Source organism: Charadrius vociferus, unplaced genomic scaffold (assembly GCF_000708025.1).
Source record: "Charadrius vociferus isolate BGI_N301 unplaced genomic scaffold, ASM70802v2 scaffold186, whole genome shotgun sequence".
Lineage (NCBI taxonomy): Eukaryota > Metazoa > Chordata > Aves > Charadriiformes > Charadriidae > Charadrius > Charadrius vociferus.
In genome coordinates, this window is record NW_009648793.1 from 1,832,135 (window position 1) to 1,855,519 (window position 23,385).

At 37.3% G+C, this 23,385-nt stretch overlaps 1 protein-coding gene across 1 annotated transcript in view; it reads left to right on the top strand.

Moving 5' to 3' along the window:
- The window catches only part of NWD2 (NACHT and WD repeat domain containing 2), an 86,750-nt gene that overhangs the window by 55,820 nt on the left and 7,545 nt on the right, over window positions 1-23,385 (top strand). The window contains exons 3-4 of the mRNA XM_009886822.1: window positions 2,699-2,815; window positions 22,097-22,300. Of these exons, the coding sequence (XP_009885124.1) occupies window positions 2,699-2,815; window positions 22,097-22,300 (321 nt within the window). The remainder of the gene's footprint in view (window positions 1-2,698; window positions 2,816-22,096; window positions 22,301-23,385) is intronic.

The window sequence follows — 23,385 nt, forward strand, 5'->3', positions numbered from 1 at the left end:
GATCTGTCAGGCGTCCTCAAGTTGGTGGGAGCTGTTAGGGAACATAACTACCATGTGTGTGGAAGTAGAATTGAATATATTCAATCACTCTATAAATTTGTTCGCTCAATGGACTTCCTTTTCCATTGAATCAGAAAACATTTCTGAAAAACAGGTGTCGGTGAGGACAGAAAGCAAGTAAATTGAGAAAAAGACTTCCAGAGTGCATGGTGTTTTGTACCTGAAATACAGTATTTTTTTAGGGGAGGACAGAGGTGTTAAAGAAAGTAGTTGTAATAGAAAAATGTTGGAGGATAACTAACCATAGTTAATTAGCAGCATATTCTTTCCTTCTTGGGAACAATGAACTGTTTCAAATCATTTTTACCATGTGATATATGCTAGAAGGAAAGTGGAATTTTGCATGAATGAAATTCTTCAGTGCTGCTTTAAGCACTTGGAAGTGATAAAGATAAAATTATTTCACTTCCTTAGAAGAATCTGTGAAACTGTAAGATTGGTAGGACAAAAGCTAAAATAAGCAAAAGGAAACACTGAATTATGAATGAAAAGTCTCTTTTAGGTGACTAGTGTGGAACTGAACTAGATCAGTGTCAGTCCACTGTGTGTAAGTAGCTCTCACACACAGCACTGATTGTAGCTCACCCTGGCAGCCTTACTAGAAGTTAGAGTGGGTGTTTATCACACAGTTTTCCCAAGTACAAGTAAAAACGTACTTCAACATCAGATACAGTTGTCTTCTTGTTCCATTTCTTTAATTTTGTAAATCCTATTTATTTTAGTTAGCAGTTCCCAGCTGAACCAGGGCAGCACCAAAATTGTGTTACCCCATAATCTATAATGTTATAACACACAGAAGGCAGCCGCTGAGCCCGTACAGTATCTGCTATTTCAGAGAATTTCCTCTTCACATTTAGAAAATTAATGTGATTTCTGAACAGTTAATTAAAATAGAAATTGCTTTTATATTTCAGATGAGCTTCACAATAAATTCATTCAACCAGTAATTCAAATATTTTGGACTGTATGCTAAGATGCTCTAATTTTATGAGTAGAATACTTAAGCTCTATCATACATCATTCAAGTAATCAGACAGCTGAATACAATATGAAGTTCAATAATGAAACCATATAGATAAATAACAGAAGGGAGAAAGGAAGAAGGGAACAGTTTCTTCCTAATGAGACTAAAAGAAAAAAGGACACAGAAGAAATCAGTGCAAATGAGGGAAATACGAAGCCTGTTTGAGGTGCAGTTTTGTAAAGTAGAAGCTGCTTGTTCCAGCAAAATTGTGGAACAGAGTTTTTGTAAAAAATAAAGATATTAAATGTATTTTCTAGGCAGTGTAGGCTACAATGCATTCTATACATTTGGGCTATTTCACTGATCATCAGTCAGATGGTACATTACTTCTCCTGTTTGGCAACAGTGCGCCTATTCCAGCATACACTGACATGTGTCCGAAAATTTTCTGGCAGAAATAACTGATGAGACTGTTGGTTGTGAAATTAAACATGGGCAAAAATACTTCTAGAATTAGGTCTTAAACCTTGGCATTTATTGTTATGAGAAATTTTCCAAGGAGATTAACCAGCTGTATACCCGGGAATTTTACTTTTACATCAACCCATTATTAGTTCTTATATTAGACCTTCAGGCTGATTTTATGATCTGCTTAGACAACAAATGGTTTTGTGATTCTGTTTCTTGTGGAAACAGCAGAGTGCTTCCACAGTACAAACAATATTACAATAAACAATATTGTAATATATTCATGTCTTAATACAATTTTCATTTTTTTTTGTAACTATCCATTTGGACTTTTTTTTGTTCAATTTACATACATGATGTATGCAATCAATAGTAGCTTAAATGAGAGAGTCGTAGCACATACCATAAGTTTTATTCCAAAAGAAATGCATACATATGATCCCTATTCTAAATTCAACTTCTCACAGTAAGATTTCAGCCTTTTAGTTAAAATGTGTAGTGAAGTGACACTTCATCACTTAATTTCTTCAGATAAGTTTAACATCCACATTCCAGTTTTTTCCAGGAGTTTGTTCGCAACTAATTACGATAAAACTGAGTCTGTAGGTACAGATGACAGGCTGGACAGCAAGCTGTCTGCCATTGTGAATCTATACAATCTCTGCTTCCAAAGTAACAAAGAGCAGCTAACAAAGGAAGTGCGATATTACAGAACCACACATATTCTTTCTTTTGAGCCATGTGCACAGGATGAGTTTATATCCTGTGGATACAAATGACACAGGGTGTCAAGTCATCTTGACTGTGATCCACAGCAAAACTGCCATTAATTTCCACGGAGCCAGAATTTTATCAATGCTTTTGTCATTATTCTCTACCTATCCATTATATGCAATCTAGTAGCAAATAAAGACTACATCAAATCAAGATCTTGTCATGCTAATCTCTGCAAAAAAAAAAAAAAGAATATGAAATGAGAGACTGTCCCAGGAGGAACTATCTGGGAGGGAAAATAAGAGGCTTGAATTGTCATTTACCTAAGGAAACCCTGCCAGTCTGTAAAAGGACTGGGTATAAATGTCGTTGCCTTTTACTGCACTGCAGAGCAATGCTTAGCAGTACATGAAATGTTGACAAAGCTAATTTTTAGTTTGATAGGTAGAAAAGGCATATGATAATGTAACAATATTGCATACTATTTTCCAGGTCATAGACTTATACTGGGGAGTTGAAGCAAATGAATGGGACAGTCCTGAACTGCAAAAGACTCGTATGAAGCTGTTAGAAGATTGCTTGAAAAGTTCTGCAGGTCCATGTTTTGTTGTGGGTATAAAAATGTGTTACTTTACAACAAAAATATAATGTTAGCTACCCTAACATGCATGATTCAGTAACAAATGTGTTCTTTTCTTCTTGCTAAAGTATTTGATACTCCTCGCTGTACATTTGCTATACTGCATCCAAATGTTTCCCTATACAGCACTGTAGATTAACAATGATTACTCAATTTTAGTGGAGAGGAAAGAAGGATCTTTCATGATCAGTCCCCATAGCAAGTTGGGTTTAGAAACCACAAGGTATGACTGTACTACTATCACAACAGAAGTATGGACTTCTTGTTTAAGGAGGCCACCTTTAATTAATTCTTGGCACGTCTCACACATGCATTATTGGCTGTCCCAGAAGGACTTACAGAAGCACAACAGCAGCAAAGAGCTGTCTCCTGTGATCTGCATTTTGCAGTTTTGTGTCGTAAACGCAGGACAAGTCAGGATGCCAGGTATTAGAGTGTGAAAAGACTGGAGGTCAGTGACAGCCTGAGGAGGCTTTGAGTCTTTGTGTTTTTCCTACTCCCTGTCTCTACTCTTGCCAGAACAAGCATTGCTTGTAGGATTCTTCAAGAGTCAGTAAAGTGGGCAAAAAAGATAGATCTTCACTAGCTTTTCCTATTAGGCCTAAAGGAGAGACTGAACCACTTTTACAGGAGTGGTTTATAAAGGTTTACGTATTTATTTTAATGTCAGAGAGGTCTTTTTCTGTAGATGAACCTGTTGTTTTACATCAAGCTCAACAGTCTTCAGCTATCCCTCACAGCTTTTACAGCTGAAGCAGTATGAATTTATGTACTCATGCCAAACATTGTGTAGGGCTCTAATAGCTGAAAGGCACTGGGAGTAGGCTGTATGTATAAAGCCCTGCCAGGTATGCTTTTCCCTGTTCCAGTGAATCTCATACAATAGATTTTGCTGTCATTGATTTTATATTAAATATACAATTCAGAGTAGTTAGTGCATTTTTTTTTCTCTTTCTTCTGTGCTTAGAAAGATTTTTACCATGTTTTAAGATGAACATAGTTTACTTGAAAAATATTTAAAGACCAATTTAGTGCATGGTATGCTGACTGTATTAGTTTTCAGTGCATAGACAAAAAGTATATGACTTTTGATAAATGCCTTTTCCAAGCTGCTTAGAGTAGCATATCCTCTTTATCTGAAGAGTAAGGCTATTCTTTAACTTTCTGGGTAGATACAGAGAATCTCTCTAATGAGATTGGCTATTCAGTGGTATATGCTGTATATTTAACGGCATCTATTAAAGCATCAAAACTAAAGGCAATTTGTGAAAAATGTGGGTTTATTTTGTATGTGAGATGTACTATGTGCAAGGGAGCCCTCAATGTAAGTACAAAAATGGCCACAATGAGTGTAATTCTGTTAGGATCAAGAATGCTTCTCTAAAAGATAAATGTTTATATTATTCCAAAACATTTCATTCTTTATCAGCTGTCTTGAGGCTCCATCATTTTGAGAAATAAATGGGGGATGTATGACAATTATTTTTCTATGCATAGTTGTAGGACTGCAGAGATATTAGGATAAGTCTCAGGTTAAATTAACCTCTATAAAACTCTTCATTTGTATTTAAGAAGACAACAAACATTATTTTAAGACAAAGTGCTTGCAGAGAAAAAAAATAGATATCCCGCCTGCATTAGATAAATTCAGTTCCTGTTTCATTCTAGTGCTGTAGAAGTACCAGAGCATACAGGGCAAAAGACAGACTCGTTCAGTATCTATCCATCAGGCTGAATGTTTTCAAGTAAACATGCCTAATCCCACTTAACTAATTTTTTCAATTATTATACTAATTGTTAGTCTAAGTTTTACTAAATAACAAGCATTTTGCTATTACATGTCTTTATTACAAGTTTTCAAGTATTGATCTGAAAGTAAAAAAACATTGCTTCTGTTTACTACTAATATACTACTGATTGTCCTCTATGTAGTCACTTGTTATTCCAACTGGAAGCGTAGTGGAAATGCTTGTTGCTCAGACATCGAAGGACACCTGCCACTCTCCTTTGACAGCTGTAATTCTAACTTATTAACCTGTGTTTTGATGTTAGACTTCAATGGAAAACAATTTTAAGACCATGCCTTTGCTATTCCAAATTTTCTTTTCTATAATACAGTTGCTAAGAAAATAATTTAGGAAAGGTAGATTTCTCCTCTATACCTAAATGTAGGTAAGTGAAGTCTATTTCATAGACTTGTCATAATAAGGCAGAGAAGAGTTCTGAAAAAACTGCAAGTCCTTGATTATTTTTTTTTGGGGGGGGAAGAATTTTAAAGATTTAGCAAACTGAAACCACAAAATCCCATGGGGACGGAAGGGATACAAAACACTGCCTGCTGTGAAGGCTGGAGATCAAGTGATCTGCATGTCAAAGATTAGACAGAGAGCAAGCTCTAGCATGTGTTGTTCTGTACTTTTATCACACCCTTACAAACATCTCGCTGGCTCTGTTTCATTCACCTGCTTGCCTCACTCTCTTATTTAGCTTCAGAGCCTGGGGGAACAAAGGCCGTCCTCGGTGCTAGACCGTAGAGAGCCCGGAGCTCAGAGTACTGAGTCTGGGCTGGGTTTGATGCTGTCATGACACTGTTTTTCACAAGCACACACTGGCCCAAATCTCTGGAGAGTTTGGGTAGCTTCCATCTGAGGTGACTAAATTTAGTTTTCTGGGTTTATTTTTCTACTTTTTATCTTCCCTTTGATGAAAAAACAGAGTTGGAACAGAAAGGCATGGCGTTTTTTCCTGTAGAAACACCCGATGTCCTTAGACATGGATGTTCTAAAATCTCTGACAGTGAAGGAAACCTCACCGTGTACCATTGCTGCATATTTTAGCAGCTCAGAATTTTGAAGCTGTGAAGAACTGCCTGCCTGATATTGCTACTAAGGAAAGAAATCAAGCCAAATCAGAAATTTTAAACAGAACAAAACAGTTAGCAAAGAGGTTGCATTGTGCCAATGACTTCAATATTTATTCCAGGTTTTCCAACTATAGGCCAGAGTAATAGCTCTCCCAATGATTAGACTGGCAAAACCACAGAAATCTCTATGCACATTTGTTATTTGCTCTGTTGTACCTTAGTGGGATGGGTTTTATTTCATTTACAACACAAATTGGATAAGATTCTACTCCAACAAGCATAATTACTTTTAATTTATAGTAACATAATTAAAAACTGACTTTGGCACCGCAGGCTTTGGGCAACTTCCCATTTCTTGAGAAAGTTCTATAAAATGTGCCACTTGCATTCAGCTGGGTATTTTTTTTATTTTTCAATTACTGCTTTTTTAATTCAGACACAGATCTGGGATTAAATCAAACTATTCAGAATTAACTAGCAGATATGGATTGATTTTAGAAAGTGTTTCTTTATAGCATTTTGTGCCTGCATTGTGATATCAGATGGTGAGAAGATGAACTTCAGTTCTTAAATTAGTGCAGTGCGTAAGTTGGAAGTCCTAAGCTTTTCTTCAGATGCGAAACAACAAAATCCAAATGAACACATATTCATAAACACAAAGGAGGAAGCAGTTCTGAAAAAAAATGGGTAATTCATTTCCTGTGACACTGTCTTTGGGAACGTACAGTCTGCCTCTTACCTACTGCCTGAGCTCTATCAACACTTGATCCAATTAGGGGAGAGGGGAGTTGTTTCTTTTCTGATTAGGTTGGGTTTTTTGTTTGGTTGGTTTTTGCTCTTTAAAATCAGTGCCTATTATGTGTGATCATTTAAAAAATTTACTGTAGGTAAATACATACCATACTATTTTCGATCTACAGAATAATATATCAAGATTTATTTATGAGGGGAAAAGTACTATTTCTGTGGGAAAAATACTTTCTGTACAAATTTTTATGCAGAAATCATACTGGTTGTCTCTGGAATCTACATGGAGAAATTGCAATTTATTAAATCATGAACTGCTTGAACTCTGCAAAATGCATTCAGTGCATCACTGGAACCTTAAAATGTTGTTGGGTTATGTTTCCTAGTAAATTCATGAGAGATGGCAATACAGACAGGATGGTAGAGTGACAATAAAGGTTATAGTGCCATCCCACAACTAGTACTGATCATGACCAGGATTCATCTATTACGGATCTAGTCTTGACACCTTTTAACATCTAATAGAAAGGTATAGGTACCTCCAGTAATATCTGAGTCATCTTCCAGATGACTGTTTCTCCATTAACAGCAAAGAGACACTAGGGAGTTAGGCTGCTAATTTAGGAACCCAAGTACAGTGCTGCTTGACAGCAGTTAAGGCCTTGAGCTATTTAGGTATCGTTAGTCTACAGTTACTATTTGCAGAGTAAGTTTACTGCCCTTTATTGGGGTTCCCTAACTAACACTCCAGTACTAACCTGCTGTTGGTTACGCCTTAGGACAGATGCGAGAACTGGCAAGCTTCTCTGCACTTCTCTTCAAACACACCCTGCAAGTTATAACACGTGGGTGCTCTCTTCCATCTGTGCGGCACCACAGTCTCTGCCTGAACTGCTGACTTCTTGCATGACTACGTCCTGAAAAATTGTAAAATGAAAGGGAGACATGGAAATGTAACGTTAGCTTGTCGCCTGTAACGGTTTGCTCAATTAAATGTGTTTGGGTTTGTACAAACCCAAGAGATTCTCCCCACCCATCATTCAAATCATCTGGTCCAAAGAATAGTAAAAACATTTTATACCTGCTCTGAACAGATGTTGTAATTACATTATCCTTCTCAAATTATTGACAGCTTGTTTTTAATTTCAGCATTAATTAACTGTTAAAAAAGACCTAGCATTATAAAATCAGTATTCAGTAGGATTTTGAAAGAATATTAGCAATTTACAATATTTGGCATGTCCTTAAATCACCCTGAAATTGAAGATGAAATCTGGTAAATTGAGAAATGAAATGTTTTTTACAACTCTGGATCTTTTTGTTCCTACAGTACAATGCAAGCTTTAATCATTCCATGAAGTACACTGTTACTTGGTTCTCTTTGCTTAGTACAAATGGTTGATAATTAATTCTGAGCGCATTCCAGCTCAGAGAAAATTCCAAATGATAGTACTGATGAATCTCCTCAACTTCCATTTCAGTTCTGGTATTACTTTAGGGTTTATTCCTACTGTGAAAACTGAATATATACAGGTTCTGGAACACCTGAGTGTTTTTTACTTTTGCTTTCCTGGGAAAATTGTGACACATTTTAAAGTAGGGAGGCTAAAGTTGGTCAAATGTGTCTATAGTAAAACAGCCAGTTTAGGGGGAATGCTAAGCACCTGGTGCTCTTTGGGAATTCAGCAGAAGTTACATGTGCTCGGTACATTTCAGGATTTATTTTTCCTCAGTTTTTTAAGGGAATAAGGAGAAATAGCTGGAATGAGATGTGGCACAACAGACCACCTCTCCCAATAAAGTATATTCCCAGAAACAAATAGCAAGCTATGAATTTTCTTCTTACTTCGCATCTGATTCAAAACCCATCGAGATAAGAACTGCCTGTAACATAAGTGGGTTAGGGGTCATACGGCATATCAGGAATGGCTCCATAGACTTGTTGGCATTAATCTGAAGTGTCTGCAGACACTAATCCTGTTTTAGACAGACTTGGCCAACAGGAAAGATTTTTCTGTGAACATCAAAGTAGAGCTTTGTATATTTTTTTAAAAACCTCCAAAATAGAAAAAGAGATTAGATTTTGAAGGCATAGTATGCAACTTTCCCCTCAGCAAGCCTTGGTCTTTTTTCACAGCCTCCAGACTAACAGGCAAAGGGTGTCTATCCTTTTCCGTGTTGTTTGTCTCTGAACAACACACACACAGACTGGAATCAAGCACAGGGTGATGTTATATGATTAAGCTATTGTAAGTGAATTTCTTGATCTGATGGGAATGTATTTTCCTGTGAATAATCTCTGATTCTCTAAATCTAAAATCTAGGGTCTAAAAATGCTTACCCTTTTTTTAAACATATTCTATTGAAAAAAGCTACAAGATTTATCAGGCAGCTTTTCCATGGAACATAGAAACTGCATGGGGTTTGATGTAGTCTTAAAATAACTTGCCTTTTCAGCCTACAGTCAGAAGACTGTACATATTTTCTGCTAAGTCACTGTATTTCTTTTTCTTGTCATAAATAGAATTTTTGGTGCTGCCTTCCAGAAAGGATAAGTATTATATTTAATATAAATGACCATATTAGTGAGAATAAGATTAGCATGAACTTGTTTCCATCATTCTATGTATAATGTGTAGAGAAAGAAATAGGCTGCATGAGATTTATGAGATTTATTTTCTCTTGGCCCTCAAGAGCTTTACTGAACCATCTTCTGAGGTAGTATTGTAATCAGCTAGATATAATGGTCTGTTCTACAAATGAAACTGTAGCTCAGAAAGCCAACGTTGGCTATTCTGCAGAAGTGGTGGAAGGGGGAGGGAGGGAAATCCTAAACCTTGCAATTCTATTTCTATGTAAAGAAAGAGCATACTTTGCAGCATTTAGCAGGCAGTCCGTAGTTTCAAAGAGAACCCTTACTGCTATTGCTTGCACCTAGGATATATACCTTCCCTTTTCTCAAATACAGAGATTGACTTCAGGGATCCTTTGGTTCCCCAATAACAGACCCAGAAATAAACACTTACCCACAAAGCAACTAGTTCACTTTTCAGTCTGATTATTGTTAAATCCAGCTAGCAGTAGCTAGGTCTGCTTTTTTAAGATAACCAGTGTATCATTTCACAAGATCCTTTTTTCTTCAATCAAAGGTACTAATTTGCAGAAGTAAAATAAAAGACGGTGTCAGTATTCTTCATGATGATACTGGTATGCATCCATAAGGTATTGCCCCTTTTCTCTTAAAATACTTGCTTTCAGTGCAAGGTGCTTTTTTGGAGTTGCTGTTCTGTTAGCATGTCATGTAGCAGCTTGCAGCAGCTCATAAATAAACTCATATGAGCAGCTCATATCATAAACTTCTTTCTTTCATAGCTGGAAAACCTCACAAAGTAACTTTTTATTCCATTCCACCTTGAAAAAAAGAAGCAGAGAATACTTGCTTTGGATGCTATGGAGACTGCAATTATTATTGTATTTATTATAGTAAAAGAACTACGTGTTCTTTTCTTGTGAAATGGTTTGTGTGGTATAGAAATTACTTTAATGCTTAAAACTGTTTAAAAATACTTTAGAATAGTAGTGCTACTTGTAGCTGGAAAAAACAGCAAATCGCCTGGCCACATACTTTTGTAGAGCATATACTGACTGTGCCTCTCGGTCATGCCATTGCATAGCATAGGCAAGATAGTGGTTTTCTTGCAAGAGGTGTCATGACCTGATGTTCTTTGCTGTATTTCATTTGTTTCCCATGGGGATTTGCTACAGAATTTTTAAACATTTGGCTAATGACTTGACCTACTACCTGCAGGCAGCATTTAGTATTTAGTGCTTGTACACTTACCATTAATTTTAGGTCTGATTAGCTTTTAGTTAAAAATTAGTGTTAGAACAAGCATGAAGATGTACCAGTAGAAAGCTACTATAGGTAAGGTTTTATTTTAACATATTCCATTCTTGAAGAAGTATTGTAAGACAAAGCTAAGAGGGTTTATAAAGATGATTTTTTTCATCTATATTATAAATGGAAAACTAATATTGGGTAGTATTGAAGAACAAGTTTTTGAAATGTGGCAGTTCTGAAGGTGGCTTTATGAAAAGATGTATTTAATATAAATTACTAAGTTATTAGGGTTAGCATTCTCATTGCAGTATTTTGTGATGTGAATTAACTGTAAAGTTTGTTGAGACTCTGAATACTTTAAGTAATGCTGCTCTTCATCAGCTGCAATCTTTGTCAAGTGTGTAGGGGGTGTGGTTTATGAAGCCAAGGAAAACTTGAGTCTCTATTACCACAGTGCTTGCGTTACTCTTTTTCCTCCAGTTCAGCTTTTTTGAAGATCCTTTCCACATTTTTCTTTCTCTCAACTGTTATTACAGTTTAGATTATTGGCTCCTTTTATAGGAATTAGTTCCTTTCATCCTGCAACTATGCAACTCATCTTTCTAGCCTCCTACAAATGTATAGTATTTTAATAAACCAGGAAAAAAAGGTTCTTCTCCTCCAAGCATGTGAAAAATAAGGAACACATTCAAATAATTTAAGAACATATAGCAGGGACTGATAGTTCCACATAAGTTTTAAGTTTACCGGGCCATCATACTGCTAGCATTGTTGGGGAAGGAAAATTATACTCTTTCTATATGTGTCTCTTCTTATGCAAGGAATTATCTAATCATTTCTTTTCATCTTTGAAGGACTAGACTGATAACGTTCAGAGAGTACCAGCCACCAATTTTCCCAAATAACACGCCCTGAAACCTATGCCAGCTGGCTTGGAGAAAAGAATGTTTCGTTACAATTGGCACATAAGGATACAGAAATCAAATAAAAGTTTAAAATAAATAAAATTCATTATTATTCAAAATAAATAATACAGGCCATTCCACGTGTACTTGCAAAGCAGATTTGATGTTACATTATGCTACTTGTTTTGCATACTGTGATAAACACTAGATTTAAATTCTGGGTGCTGTAGAGAGGTGGCATTATAATCTGCCAAAGCTAATGTCGCTTATACTGAAAATTTGCCTTTGGGCCTTCATTTATTTTATATCTCTGCAAAACATGTTTATTAATTGTGTTTTAGGTGCTTCACTGCACACTACACAGCCATGGGTCATATCTGGCTTATGGGGACTGTATTATTCTATGCAAGTTGTGAAATCGTTTTCTTGACGTTTAATTACAAAATTAGGTTTTCATTTGTAGACTCAATGAATACCAATCTGTTTAGCTCTAATAAGTAGGGGGAAAAAAAAACAGCAAAAAGAAATTTGCATCAAAATCTCTTATCATGTTATAACTAGCTGGGAGGGGTGTTAAAAACGCCGTTATACCATCAGTGGTCTCTGCCTCTGATAATGCTCATTAATTAACACTTTCTAATACCTTCACAGGGGCTGTATATGTTACTGATAAACACAGCTTGATGATGTTACAGAAAAGCATAAATATGTAGGTCTTTTCCCAATAAAGAGTGTGTGTATGTGCTTACAGTAGGATTTGGATAGGTTTTGCAGTCCTAAAAACCTCTCCTTGGTTGCTGCAGCTTTGGCAGCAACTACAGACTAGATGCCTCTCTGTTATTCCCTTATGTGCCTAATTCATCTCTTCTTGCTATGCTCAACATTACCTTAATCTAAACTCTTTGGCTCATCATTTATCACTTAAATACCATCCCAAAATGGTATTCAACCCATTAAACAGCAACAGTAGGAGAAGCTTTTCTCCATTAGCCAGCCTTCACCTATGAGGTGCAAGACAGGATTTCAAACCCTTTCACAGTTCCTCACTGCTTGGATGAGTGTTGTGATTATTTTACAGAACAGGGGAGGTTACACCACCATGCCCTCCTCTAAAAGACAAGATTGATCTCCTTGCTGTTTCCAGGACAGGTACATTTCCCACTCCCTGTAGGAAGGGTAGTGATTTCCACAGACAAGGTTATTGACTCCAGTATGGGCTGGGTACTAAAGTCTTTTATTAAATCTAGCCCCTGTAGTTTGTTTTTCTACCCAGCTCCAATGTTACAGAGTGTTGTGGGACTTGTCAGGGAGTTTACAGGAGTCTGGACTGCAGTAGGAGTTACCTGCAAGGTCCTGAGCTTTATGTGTGAGGAAAACTGTACATGCCTGTCAGGGAATCTCACACACAATTTTAAAAAAAAAAGAGCAAAGTGAGAATGATACATTTGTTTGGAGGAGAATCAGAGTGAGTGAGCGGCTCAAATCTGTAGTCAGAGGCAGGCAAAAATCTTCTCCAGTCCTTCCTCTACCCTACCTTTGTGCATAGACCTCTTCCCCTTCCCTAATTTTATTCTTCTTGACTGATTTTTCACCTGCACCCATGGTGAGGGAGATGAAGGACACAGCAATGACAAACAGTGAAGGAAAACGCAATGAAACTAACTAAACTGGTGCTTCGCGATAAAGTATAAAAAAAAAAAGAGTGTGGAGGAAGAAGACTGTTGATACTTTCACAGCCAGGAGAAAGGAGAGTTCTGATGAAGCAAAGTGGATCAGGGAAGCAGGTCATGAATTCTTCTGAGGAAGCCCATTCTCTGTGCATGATGGACTGTTAGCTCCTACCCACTGCATCCTAAGAAATTACTCATCATCGTTTCATATCTCCCTACCACTAGGGAAAAGTTTTGAGATTTAGAAATATTGCACTGTGGGTGAAGTTCAGAGTTGAGGGAATTGTTTCATTTACAGCTGGATTCAGCTGCTCTCTTTAATTTTCTGAAAGACAGATTAAGCATCAGGTAACTCCACCATCATTTTCTTCTTACAGCTTGTCAAGAACATTACTCACGGCAAAAAACTTTCAGCACTTGCACCTTGTCCTTCCAGTCCCAATTCCAGTCAATTTTCTTACAAGGTAGTTAAACAGCCCTTTTTTGTTCTTCATGGAACCAAAACCAATACCCGTCTCAAGTTTCTGAAATACCTATAGCCCCCCCAGTGTACTTCTGGAGCATTTCCAGGGAAAAAAGGAAGAGAGAAATTAGGGCATGGCTCTGTGAAACAATGGACAGCAACATCTCTCAAGCCAAGGAAGATAAATGCATATCCAGGCAGGTGGAAAAAAAAAATCTATTTCTCAGCACAGAAATGTCTTTATTATGCCTTCAGTTTTCTACGCACTTCAATAATTTCAATTAAAAATATGTACACTCAGCTGAAGTTCTAAAACTAAATCTATTTACCCATAAGCTTCCACTGAAGGACTGAGGTATGGACACTATTATTATCACCTAGGTATGGAGAAAAATCAAATTAAAATGTATGCTACTGCTCTATGGTATCATTTTTCCCTTAAAAGTTAAACAGGACGAACAATGTAAAGCAACAGTCCCATCCCTGCTGATACATAACTAAACAAGATCCTTTGCGTATCAAGACTCAAAATAGAAATGCTTATTTTGCAAGCTATCATTACTGTCATATTATAGATAGGCAATCTGAGGCAGTGGCAAAAGCATCAGGAATTTATCAGTTTCCATAGTGGGATGAAGCAAAAGTGGAAAGAAGATTTAAGAGTTCTGCACCAGCTCTGATGCTCTGTCTGCTAAGTTGCACTGCCTTACAACTGTAGGCAGTAGAAGAAAAATGCTGTTCTGAAGGCACTTGGACCTGTACATCCTAGAAAACACAGGTTACAACTTTTTTGGCCTTTTTCCCTTGTTTTTTGATTTCTAATGGAAGTATTTTGGGGACACTTAATTCCAACCCAACATAACTTTTGTCCTTTGATCACTGCTACATGAATAGGCAAGAAAAGCAGTCAAATGTATTCAATTGAAGAACATTGTCTCCATGCAGGTATGAGGTGGCCCTCACACTGTACCGCATTGCAGCTAGAAGGAAAAAAAGGGAGTAGAAGCAGCTGTTTTCAAGACATCTCTTTGGCACCAGCTACTCTGGAACTCTAGCTTCCTAAAACTTGTTGAAATGAAGTGCCTCATTACAGCTTTCTCCATCTTGGTTTCAGTTGTTCACTTCAGTTCAGTTTAATGGCTTGGAGTTTACCCTAACGAGCGGTTAACATATATACTCCATTGGGATTTTCAATTAATTCACATATTTGATTTTCTTCTTACTGAAATCATTAGTGCATTGCCAATGCATTTAAGTAAATATACTTTTCTAGTTTCAGTTCAGATGATTCACTGTGGTTTAGCTGTTAGCATTTTTGCTTTGAATTTGAGAATGATTGGCTATTGTTGCCTTAAGGAATAATAATAATAAAAAAGGACATTATTTTCTGTTTGTTTCTGGTAGTAAATTCTCAGTTTCAATTCAAATCATATTTATTTCTCTGAAACAAGATTCCAGCTAATCCTATTATTTTGTTGCCCCTCCACCCTCCCCAAATGTTTCTGGCTGTGCTTGAACATCTTATATGCCATAAGTAATTTCTATAGGGTACCATTACTATAGAGTTATAATCTACTGGAAACAAACCAAAAAGACCTGTAGTTGTACTAAATTTCTTTGAATGGGATGTTAAATAAAAGGTCCTTAAAAATTGTTATCCTGACCGTTTGTTCCAGATTTTGAAGACGTGATTTACTTGTATATTTGATTATGTCAGTTAAGCCCACATTTCTGCAGACCAGGAGGGTAAATACACCTTCATGTTACAAATTCTCCGTGCTTTCCCTGACTTGAAGGTGCCGTCTAGGCAGGTTTGCACATGCCGATGGACTGTGTTAGCATATCTGGTGTTAGACAGGACACAGAATGTAGCCAGCATACGTATAAAAAGTAAGGTTTGAAGACAATGGACCATTTCCTGTAGTTACACTGAAGTGATTCTGTCTTCAATTCAAATATACATATATATCAATTGAAATAGATTGATGGGTATTAGCATCTGATTATAATAAATATGCTTTTTAGACAAAACATTTATAAGAAATGTGAGGTCTTTCAAAACTGAAGTTAAATAGATATGCCAATCTTTAACTTGTATTTTTCTTTATGTGTGTTTTTTGTCTATAGCAGTCTGACCTATTACTGAGTTACATACTTTTCATCAGCTAATAGATTAACATCACAGCAAACAGTAGTAACATCCCAAGGGATTTTAACAGCATTTAAGTCCCTACAAGTGAAGCAGCTGCTGAAGAACCACTTGGTGCATCTCAGAGACACCTGAATTCTAATGTTGGGTGCCTGCAGGAAATGTTCAGCCCAGAGCATGAAGCATTCATTGTATCTTCAGTAATGTGAGATACTCTCTTTCTGCTAAAGGAGCTGTTCTACTTTGCATAAGTGATCTCAGTTTAAGCTTATATTAATCTAGTAGGCTGAAATGTGAGTCACTCAAGACCTAATTCATGACTGGGCAAGGCTTTCCTCCTTCCATAGTGAGCAGTTTCTGTAAGAAGGACAGGGCTGAGAATTAGGAACTTCCACTACCCCGTTATAGCTAACAACTGCATACCTGTGACAGCTCTGAATCTCTGCCCAGTCTTAATTCCCTGCACCTACTTCCTATGTTGAATGGGGACAATAATACTTCATAATCGCTCGTGGATCTTGCAAAAACAGATTAAGAGGGGCTTAGATCTGGACACACAGAGGTATGTTAGGTTAAAAAATTATTGTGGTTAGATTTAATTCCTTCAAAGATGATTACTTGAATGCTTATTCAAAAAGTTGGCAATCCACGACTGCTCAGAGAAGAGGCAGAACAGACGTTACGTATGCGGCGCAGTGTCACATGTGGAACTTCACAAAGAGCAAGAAGTAGAAGTAGTAGGACTGATCCCATGAAGCTCAGCAAAAGATCATTTGATCAGATCATTTGCCAGCTCAAAAACTGTATTTTCAAGGAATCTGAAGCTTTCTGTGCTGTCAAAACAGCAAAAAAATGTTGCTCTTAGGTTGACAAGTCTCTGACAAAACATTACAAATCTGACTTTTCAAATGACTTGGTTTGCAGATGTTAAGACATAATTTAAAAAAGAAAAGAACAAAAAACCAAAACAGATTAATGAAACCAATCAGTAAGGACTATAACTTGCTGATAGTTGGCAGCTTGTTTTTATTAAAATTACCACTAAATATCTTAGTTGGAATTAAATATATCTAAAATTTCAACTTGTTCTATATTAATAAAAGGTATGGTATTAGGGTTCATGAACATTGTAGTGATGTCTGAACTAATTACATGAGAAGCACTATGAATCCCATCATATTGAGATCAAATCCAAATCTGGTTAGTTTCCTCCTTTTGGTCATTGTTGTGACTGTGCCTATCATTTGAATATCTTTCCACACCAAGAAGATCAGCGGGAAAAATATTTCCAATCTGGATCTAAATGGTAATTTTTTAATCTTCATTTAATAGTAACTTCAGCCTCAGGCTCAACAAAGCTAACAAGACTACTGCTGAGGTTGCTCTGTGTTAATTCTATAAAGTACTGTTAGATACAAATGGTTGCTGAGGGTTTTATACATGTTTGCCAGCCCGGTAGCTTTAAACAGTTCAATCAATCACCTTCAATCTAATGAATCTTTAATTTGTTTTTTTACTATTAAAGGAAAATGACTCATCAGGTGGGAGATTTTGATTCACGAGTCTGCATATAAAACTGTCTCTTGATACTGAACATAGTGTAAACATTACTGTTCCCTTTAAAAATAATTTCTTGTAATAATCATCAAAATGCTGCAATGTTGTTATCACAAATTGAAGTTTTAGGTTATTACTGTAGAGTACTGTGATATTTTTCATAAAGGTCTGAAATAACAGTATTCTAATATACAGACTTAGTATGAAACAACATGAATATTGTGAGAAATTACATTTTCTTTCAATTCTGTTGTTCATTTTTCTTCACTTTTCTATGAAGAAATTTGCATTTACTTGAATGTACAGGGAATATGGAGGGGGGGGGGCAGATATTTCCAGAGGCTGCTGCAAGCCTCTGGCATGGATGCAGTTCAGACACTGAAGCCCCCAGAGGAAAAGTGCAATTCAGAGCTTCTCATTTAGGCCTCTAAAGGTTTGAGTGTTTTTACGGTACCCTGATAGACTACACTTATACAGCCAGATACAAAGTTAACCATAACACCACCAGAAGAGTGGAGGGGAGGTGGCTATTCCCTGGTATCAGCTAGACAGAGATACTTCCAAGCCTCACCTCTGTGTCTAAACGTGGGAAGATTAAGTTTTCACAGCCTGTGCATGTGAATGCACCTATCCTACGGCTGTCATGTAGCCTTACAAACAAATAGTTTATTAGCAGTTCAGCAAACACATATAGTCTGTTTATAGTCCTTAGTCTGTTTTGTTTTTTTTTTAAAGTAGTGACCACTGTTAATGGCAAACATGCAGCACAGCTGGAGGAAGGTGTGTTTAGGTGAAGAACTGTTCTGCAGGAACCTGGTGTGTTTACGTGATGTAACCCAGCATTGGAGCATCAGTCTGTCAGTAGAGAACAGCTGCATTTGCTCAGCATGCCTCCTGCTTCCAGCATCAGGGTGTGGTGTAGCACTCCTTTGGAAAAACAATGTCAGTTACTTTTGTTCTTTCCAGACAAATGAAAAGTAGCTGTGTTTCAATAACTCACTTAAATAGCCTGTGAAACTGGGCTGTAGATTGAGGCTAGTCTGGAGTTATCAGAAAGCACAGAAATTACTTTATAAACAGTTTTCTACCGCATAAAATTTTCTACCAGAATATTTTTCAAATGGCTACTCAGGGTCAGGTACTAATACCAGAACCTCAGCTAACTTCTTTTGGGGCACTAAGAGAAACACAGTTGCAGGGCAGTGGCTGGGATTGCTCTGCTCTAAATGATAGACCTACTCAGCACAGTATTTATGATTTGCTGGTTCTACTTGTGTAATCAATTCCATTCTTCATTCCAGTGCTACTCTTTTTATCCCCTATTCCTGTTCCTATTTCTATTTGTTTACTTGTTAATTCTACTGTATTAGAACATCAAAACCACTAACTCATTTAATTGCCTTTCTAAATGCACACATTCACCAAGTAGGTGCCACAGGTGTCCTCAGAATCTCTCTTCAGCTGCTCCTTAACTTTGCTTTGATTGCAGAAAGGCCCAAGTTTTGTCTAACTCATGGAGTTTTTGCTCACAGCAGCCACGTGACGCAGTATCCCTGAGTTAAACACAGCCAAGTTTCAGGGGTTTGCCCTGAGGATGGCCAACTTATGCAGCCACAATCCATACAATAGTTTTCTGCTGTGCAGTGGGCACAGTTACAGAAGACCTGTTGTCACCGTGCTGCCTGCTGTTCCCTGAGCAGTTCTCAGGGAAAAAAAAAATACGTGGCAGTGGGGTGCTGCCATGGCCTTTGGAGCTTCCTTTTTTGCCATGGTCCACTTTTTAAGTTCTAAAACTAAACGTTTTAGCACATTTAGATCCTTATTCAATGTTCAACTGATGTGTTCCTTTCTTGGTATAGCTGTTAGCTTCAGGCTCTCCTAAACACTAGATGTCAATGATAACAAGCTAGACCCAGTTTTCACCTTGCGTTGCAATGTATATTCGCTCAGAATTCTTTCCTCCACCTTCCTCATTCCTTTCCTTTCTAGCACTATGCATGTGTCATCTTTTAAGATAACCTTAAAATTTTTCCATAAACCACAACCAAACAAGAAGAGGAGAAATACCTCAAAGCAAAAGGATAGAAGGCTTATTTTGTTGTTTACTAAGCTTTATGGATGCTCACTGCCATCATCCCAAATGGGGGACACTCTTTCGTCTGTATGATTCCTCTTCTATGTGTGTCTATTCTTCCCTCAACTAATACTAGACTTCTAGCAAAATATTAGCAATTCCATCTATAGCACCAAGGTACACCATGATAAATGTATGTCCTCTACTGTTTAACATTTGATTAAAAAAAAATGTGAAGGCTTTCAAATAGTATTTGCATAGGCCTCCATTTTATTTAAAAGCTCACGATACATTCATCCACAGTGATTCTGATCACATCAAAGTTCCTTTTTACTGTGTTTCGCTCTAGTAGCCAGGAGGATGATCCCTAATATCACATTATTTACATAATGTCTGTTGCAATGACAGCTAAGATACAAGAAAAAACCATCCGCCTTTTCATTTTAAAGTACTGCCTTTTGTTATTTACCTATAGTACAGTGGAGAGAGAACAGTACAAACTGTACCAGAGAAGCAGAAAAGTACACAGAATAATTCCAAAACAAATTTAGTTGATTAAATGCAGTACATTAAAACCAGACATTTTAATGTTGACATTTTAGTATTGTTAATGAAGGGCCCAGCTATTGATCTTTGCTCGGGCAACTGTTTATTGAATCCACTGGACTTAAATTCAGAAAAAGTGTAGCCTGATGAATTTCAAGCAATAATTGCTATACAAGGTAATTGCAAAATTTGCATAGCAAAGCTCCTCTGAGAGAAACTTATGAGATGTCTACATCAATCTGAATGTGCAAAGGCTTGCAATTCAGCATAATATGAGTTATTAACCTCACTTGAATAAAGAAGGAAAAAATATTACATTTTGTTTAACCTCTGCAGCTTCAGAATTCCAAAATTATAGCGCTCTGAATAGATCAGAGCAGTAAAAACTTCAAAATTTTTCCCAGTTATCTCATTCTGTGAAGCAACGTAGCTCCTTCTATGAGGGGAGCTACCAGTTAGAATAATCACATAGAAAAAATAAATTCACATCATAAAAATGCTAGATCATTTCATTAAAATTACTATTATTTAATTCTAGTTACTGAACACATTTGTTCCTTTCTCTTGATTTCTTGATGTGTACCCTGAATGAAGCTACTGTGGGATACGAATGGGCAGCGAGGCAAACCCATCTTTCACCTAATGCCTCTCTATTGGAGCAGCTTCTTGAAGGATTTGGGTACTGGGACTTGTCAGAGACTGAAACGTGGACTATATGAACTATCACATTTCCTACATTCCTCCATTTCTCCTAAGCAGTGGACAGACACTGACTTGTTCCTGTCCACCAGCTCTTTGTCACTACTCCTCTGTTGGAGGATGCCAACTGCTGACTGTCAGAGCCAGCACTGTAGTTCATGTGAGCTCTTCCTCATCTGCTGCAGGCAAAAATCAGCCAGGTTAGTTCACACAATGCGAACTGTGGTCTGAGCTAACTGGGGTGGTTTTGCCTGAAAGAGGTTAGGAACCGTTCACATGTACTGCTCTGCCGTCTTTGCTCTGAGGTGACAGCATCTCACACGAGGAGCTGCTTGAGTACCTTCTGCCAACACAACTGGTTTCAGAAAAGGGGTCTGCAGCTTCACGCTTTTATAATCAGGGAAGCAGACTTCATCATCATCATCAGTTATTGATTTTCAGGGTTTAGTTACAGCTGGAAAAGTTGAAAACAGCTTCTCATTATGATGAGTGCTTTAAAAATAATGAATATTCTGATTTTTATTATTTACAAACAAGGTCATTTACATTTTTAGGGTAACTGTTTGCATTAGCATTACTTTACTAAGAGATCTTTCTGATTCAAATCAAGATGCTGATACTGTTGGTTCCTCTCCACATTAAGTACTCCTCATTAACTGAAATCTTTACTGAATACATTTAAATGAGGAAAGAAATAAAAAATGTTACTTTAAAGGAAGTTCTCACTGACTTCTGTGGACCAAGATTTGAATGCAGAATTAAGCTGATGATTGCAAATTTGAAAAATTTGGTCCAAAGAATGCAAGTGTCCTACAACTCTATCTTCTATGAAGTTTTTCCCAGTCTTTTTTTTTTTGTAAAATATTTATGGATGGCAACTTATGGAAATAAATTGCAAAAAATGTACCCAGAGCATCACAACCAATATTTTAATCATGAGTTTTGAAGGTGAAAAATCTCCTGTGCCACAGTTTAAGAACTGATTTCCACAAATCTTTGCCTGTATACCAAATATGTGCATTTAAGTTGTAAACTTTCGATTTCTATTTGGTATTTGATCAAAACTGTTTTCTGTTGCCCCACCATTCATTCAGTGGACAGCTACTGGGGCAAAGACATTGAACATTTTTCCAACAAGGGAATATGAGACAGCAAAGCAGCTGCTTGTTCTGCAATGTCAATGCTTGGTATTGCTGGTATAAGCCACTTTTTTAATAATGCCAATATGAGCTGTACATAACATCATGTGAATTTTCATCCATCAGAAAATAAAATCTTCTGTTCCATTACTGTGGAAACTAAGAATAAAGCCAAGAGGTAAAGAATCCAGAGATGCATCCTTATCCAGAGTCCAGAGAAAAGAAGTTCCACGTTCGCTTTTGCATGCAAGATTAATGCCAACCTGTGACTAATGGGAATCAATATTACACAAGTCAATACTGTGCTAAGAAAGTATGTTGGGTATTTTTTAATTTCTTCATTTGAATGCCTTTGTGTTTTTATTACCAGTTAATATTAAGAAAGACAATCCATCACACCAAGCCATCATAGCAGGATGCAGCTCAGTACAGTACCCTCAAGAGTAATTCATCTTACACTGTATCAGTTTCCCTTCCTAGTAATTTCAAAATCACTAAACTATTGCCACACTGATTTTTGTGAAATTCAGATCCTGAGGAGGGTTTTTGCATAACTAAAAAGCAAAATTTAATCCCTGCTTTCCTACAAATACACAGGGCCTATTGGGAGAGAAGTACGGGAACATCCGAATACCAGGGGAAGTTGAGTCAGCAGAATTTGAAATGATCCTGGATGCTGCTGTAGAGGCCAAGCTAGAGACAAGGATTTTAGAAGAGTGGTACTGCAGGGATGAGAACGCAGTGCCACCAGCGTATTACCTCAGACCAAAAGCTGAAATGCTGAAGAACTACCAGAATACAGTAAGTCACAGTCACCTCCTTACCAAATTCTTCTCTACCAGTTACAGTGGCGGGCAGTCCCCAGGGCCGGGCGCTTGCTGCTGTCTGTGAATTAGCTTCCACAGCCCTGTTCGCACCTGAGCTACTGGTGCCGTGATGCTCCTTTCCCATACGTGGTGAAGTGAGCAGCTGCGAAACCCCAAGGGACACAACGGGTCATGACTGCTGTGTTGATGCGCTCTCTGGTAACAGCTAGAGCAAGTGGCTTGTTGTCATTCATGACCTGTTGGGGCTAGCGGGACAGTTGTAGGGATTTCCCTTCCCTTCCCTGATGTTGGAATAGGGCGAGCTCAGGCTCTCCCGCCCTGGCATTGTGCTTTTGCTAGATTTCAGTGAACAGGATTTGCAGAGGAAATACACGTTTTCCCTTCTGTCCCCATACAAGAAAGCTCTCTAACAGTCAAACAAGTGCTTAGTGCTGCCCCGAGTCAGATCTCATACTTTTAACTTATTAAATGTATTCTAACGGAAAATTTTTGAATACTGTTAATTATCATTTTTAAAATAGGCATTTGTCTTTAATTGATGACAATAAAACCTGTATATTACCCAGGGCTCATTTTTACCCTCCTACACATCCTACATACCCAAGGACAGATTTCAGTGTACAAAAAATGAAGTCTTTAACAGAGTATGCACTTCATTTTGAGTGCATACCGTATTATACAAGAGAATGAAATTAAACCATTATACTGCATTCACTTATTGTGTAGCGTAATGTTTTCTCTGTTGTCTGGAAAAACATTGAAAACTAAAAAGCATAGACACGGAAAGAGTTTTAATGAGCTGAAGACAGTATAATGTGGCTAATTCTGTAGTATTGATCACAAGGGAGAAAGCAAGTTTTGTAACTTTGCATTGTTTTGCTAATGCCCACAGTATCCCTCTGAATAAAGCTTGGCTTTTTTGTTATTAAAACTTTGTACCTTTCCTCAAGCTCCTGATACACAGAAGTAAAAGGATGTTCATAACTTAAAGCTAACACAGAGCTACATCTCATAAACTTACAGAAAGTAATAAAAGACACAGAGCTCTGAACATGTCAA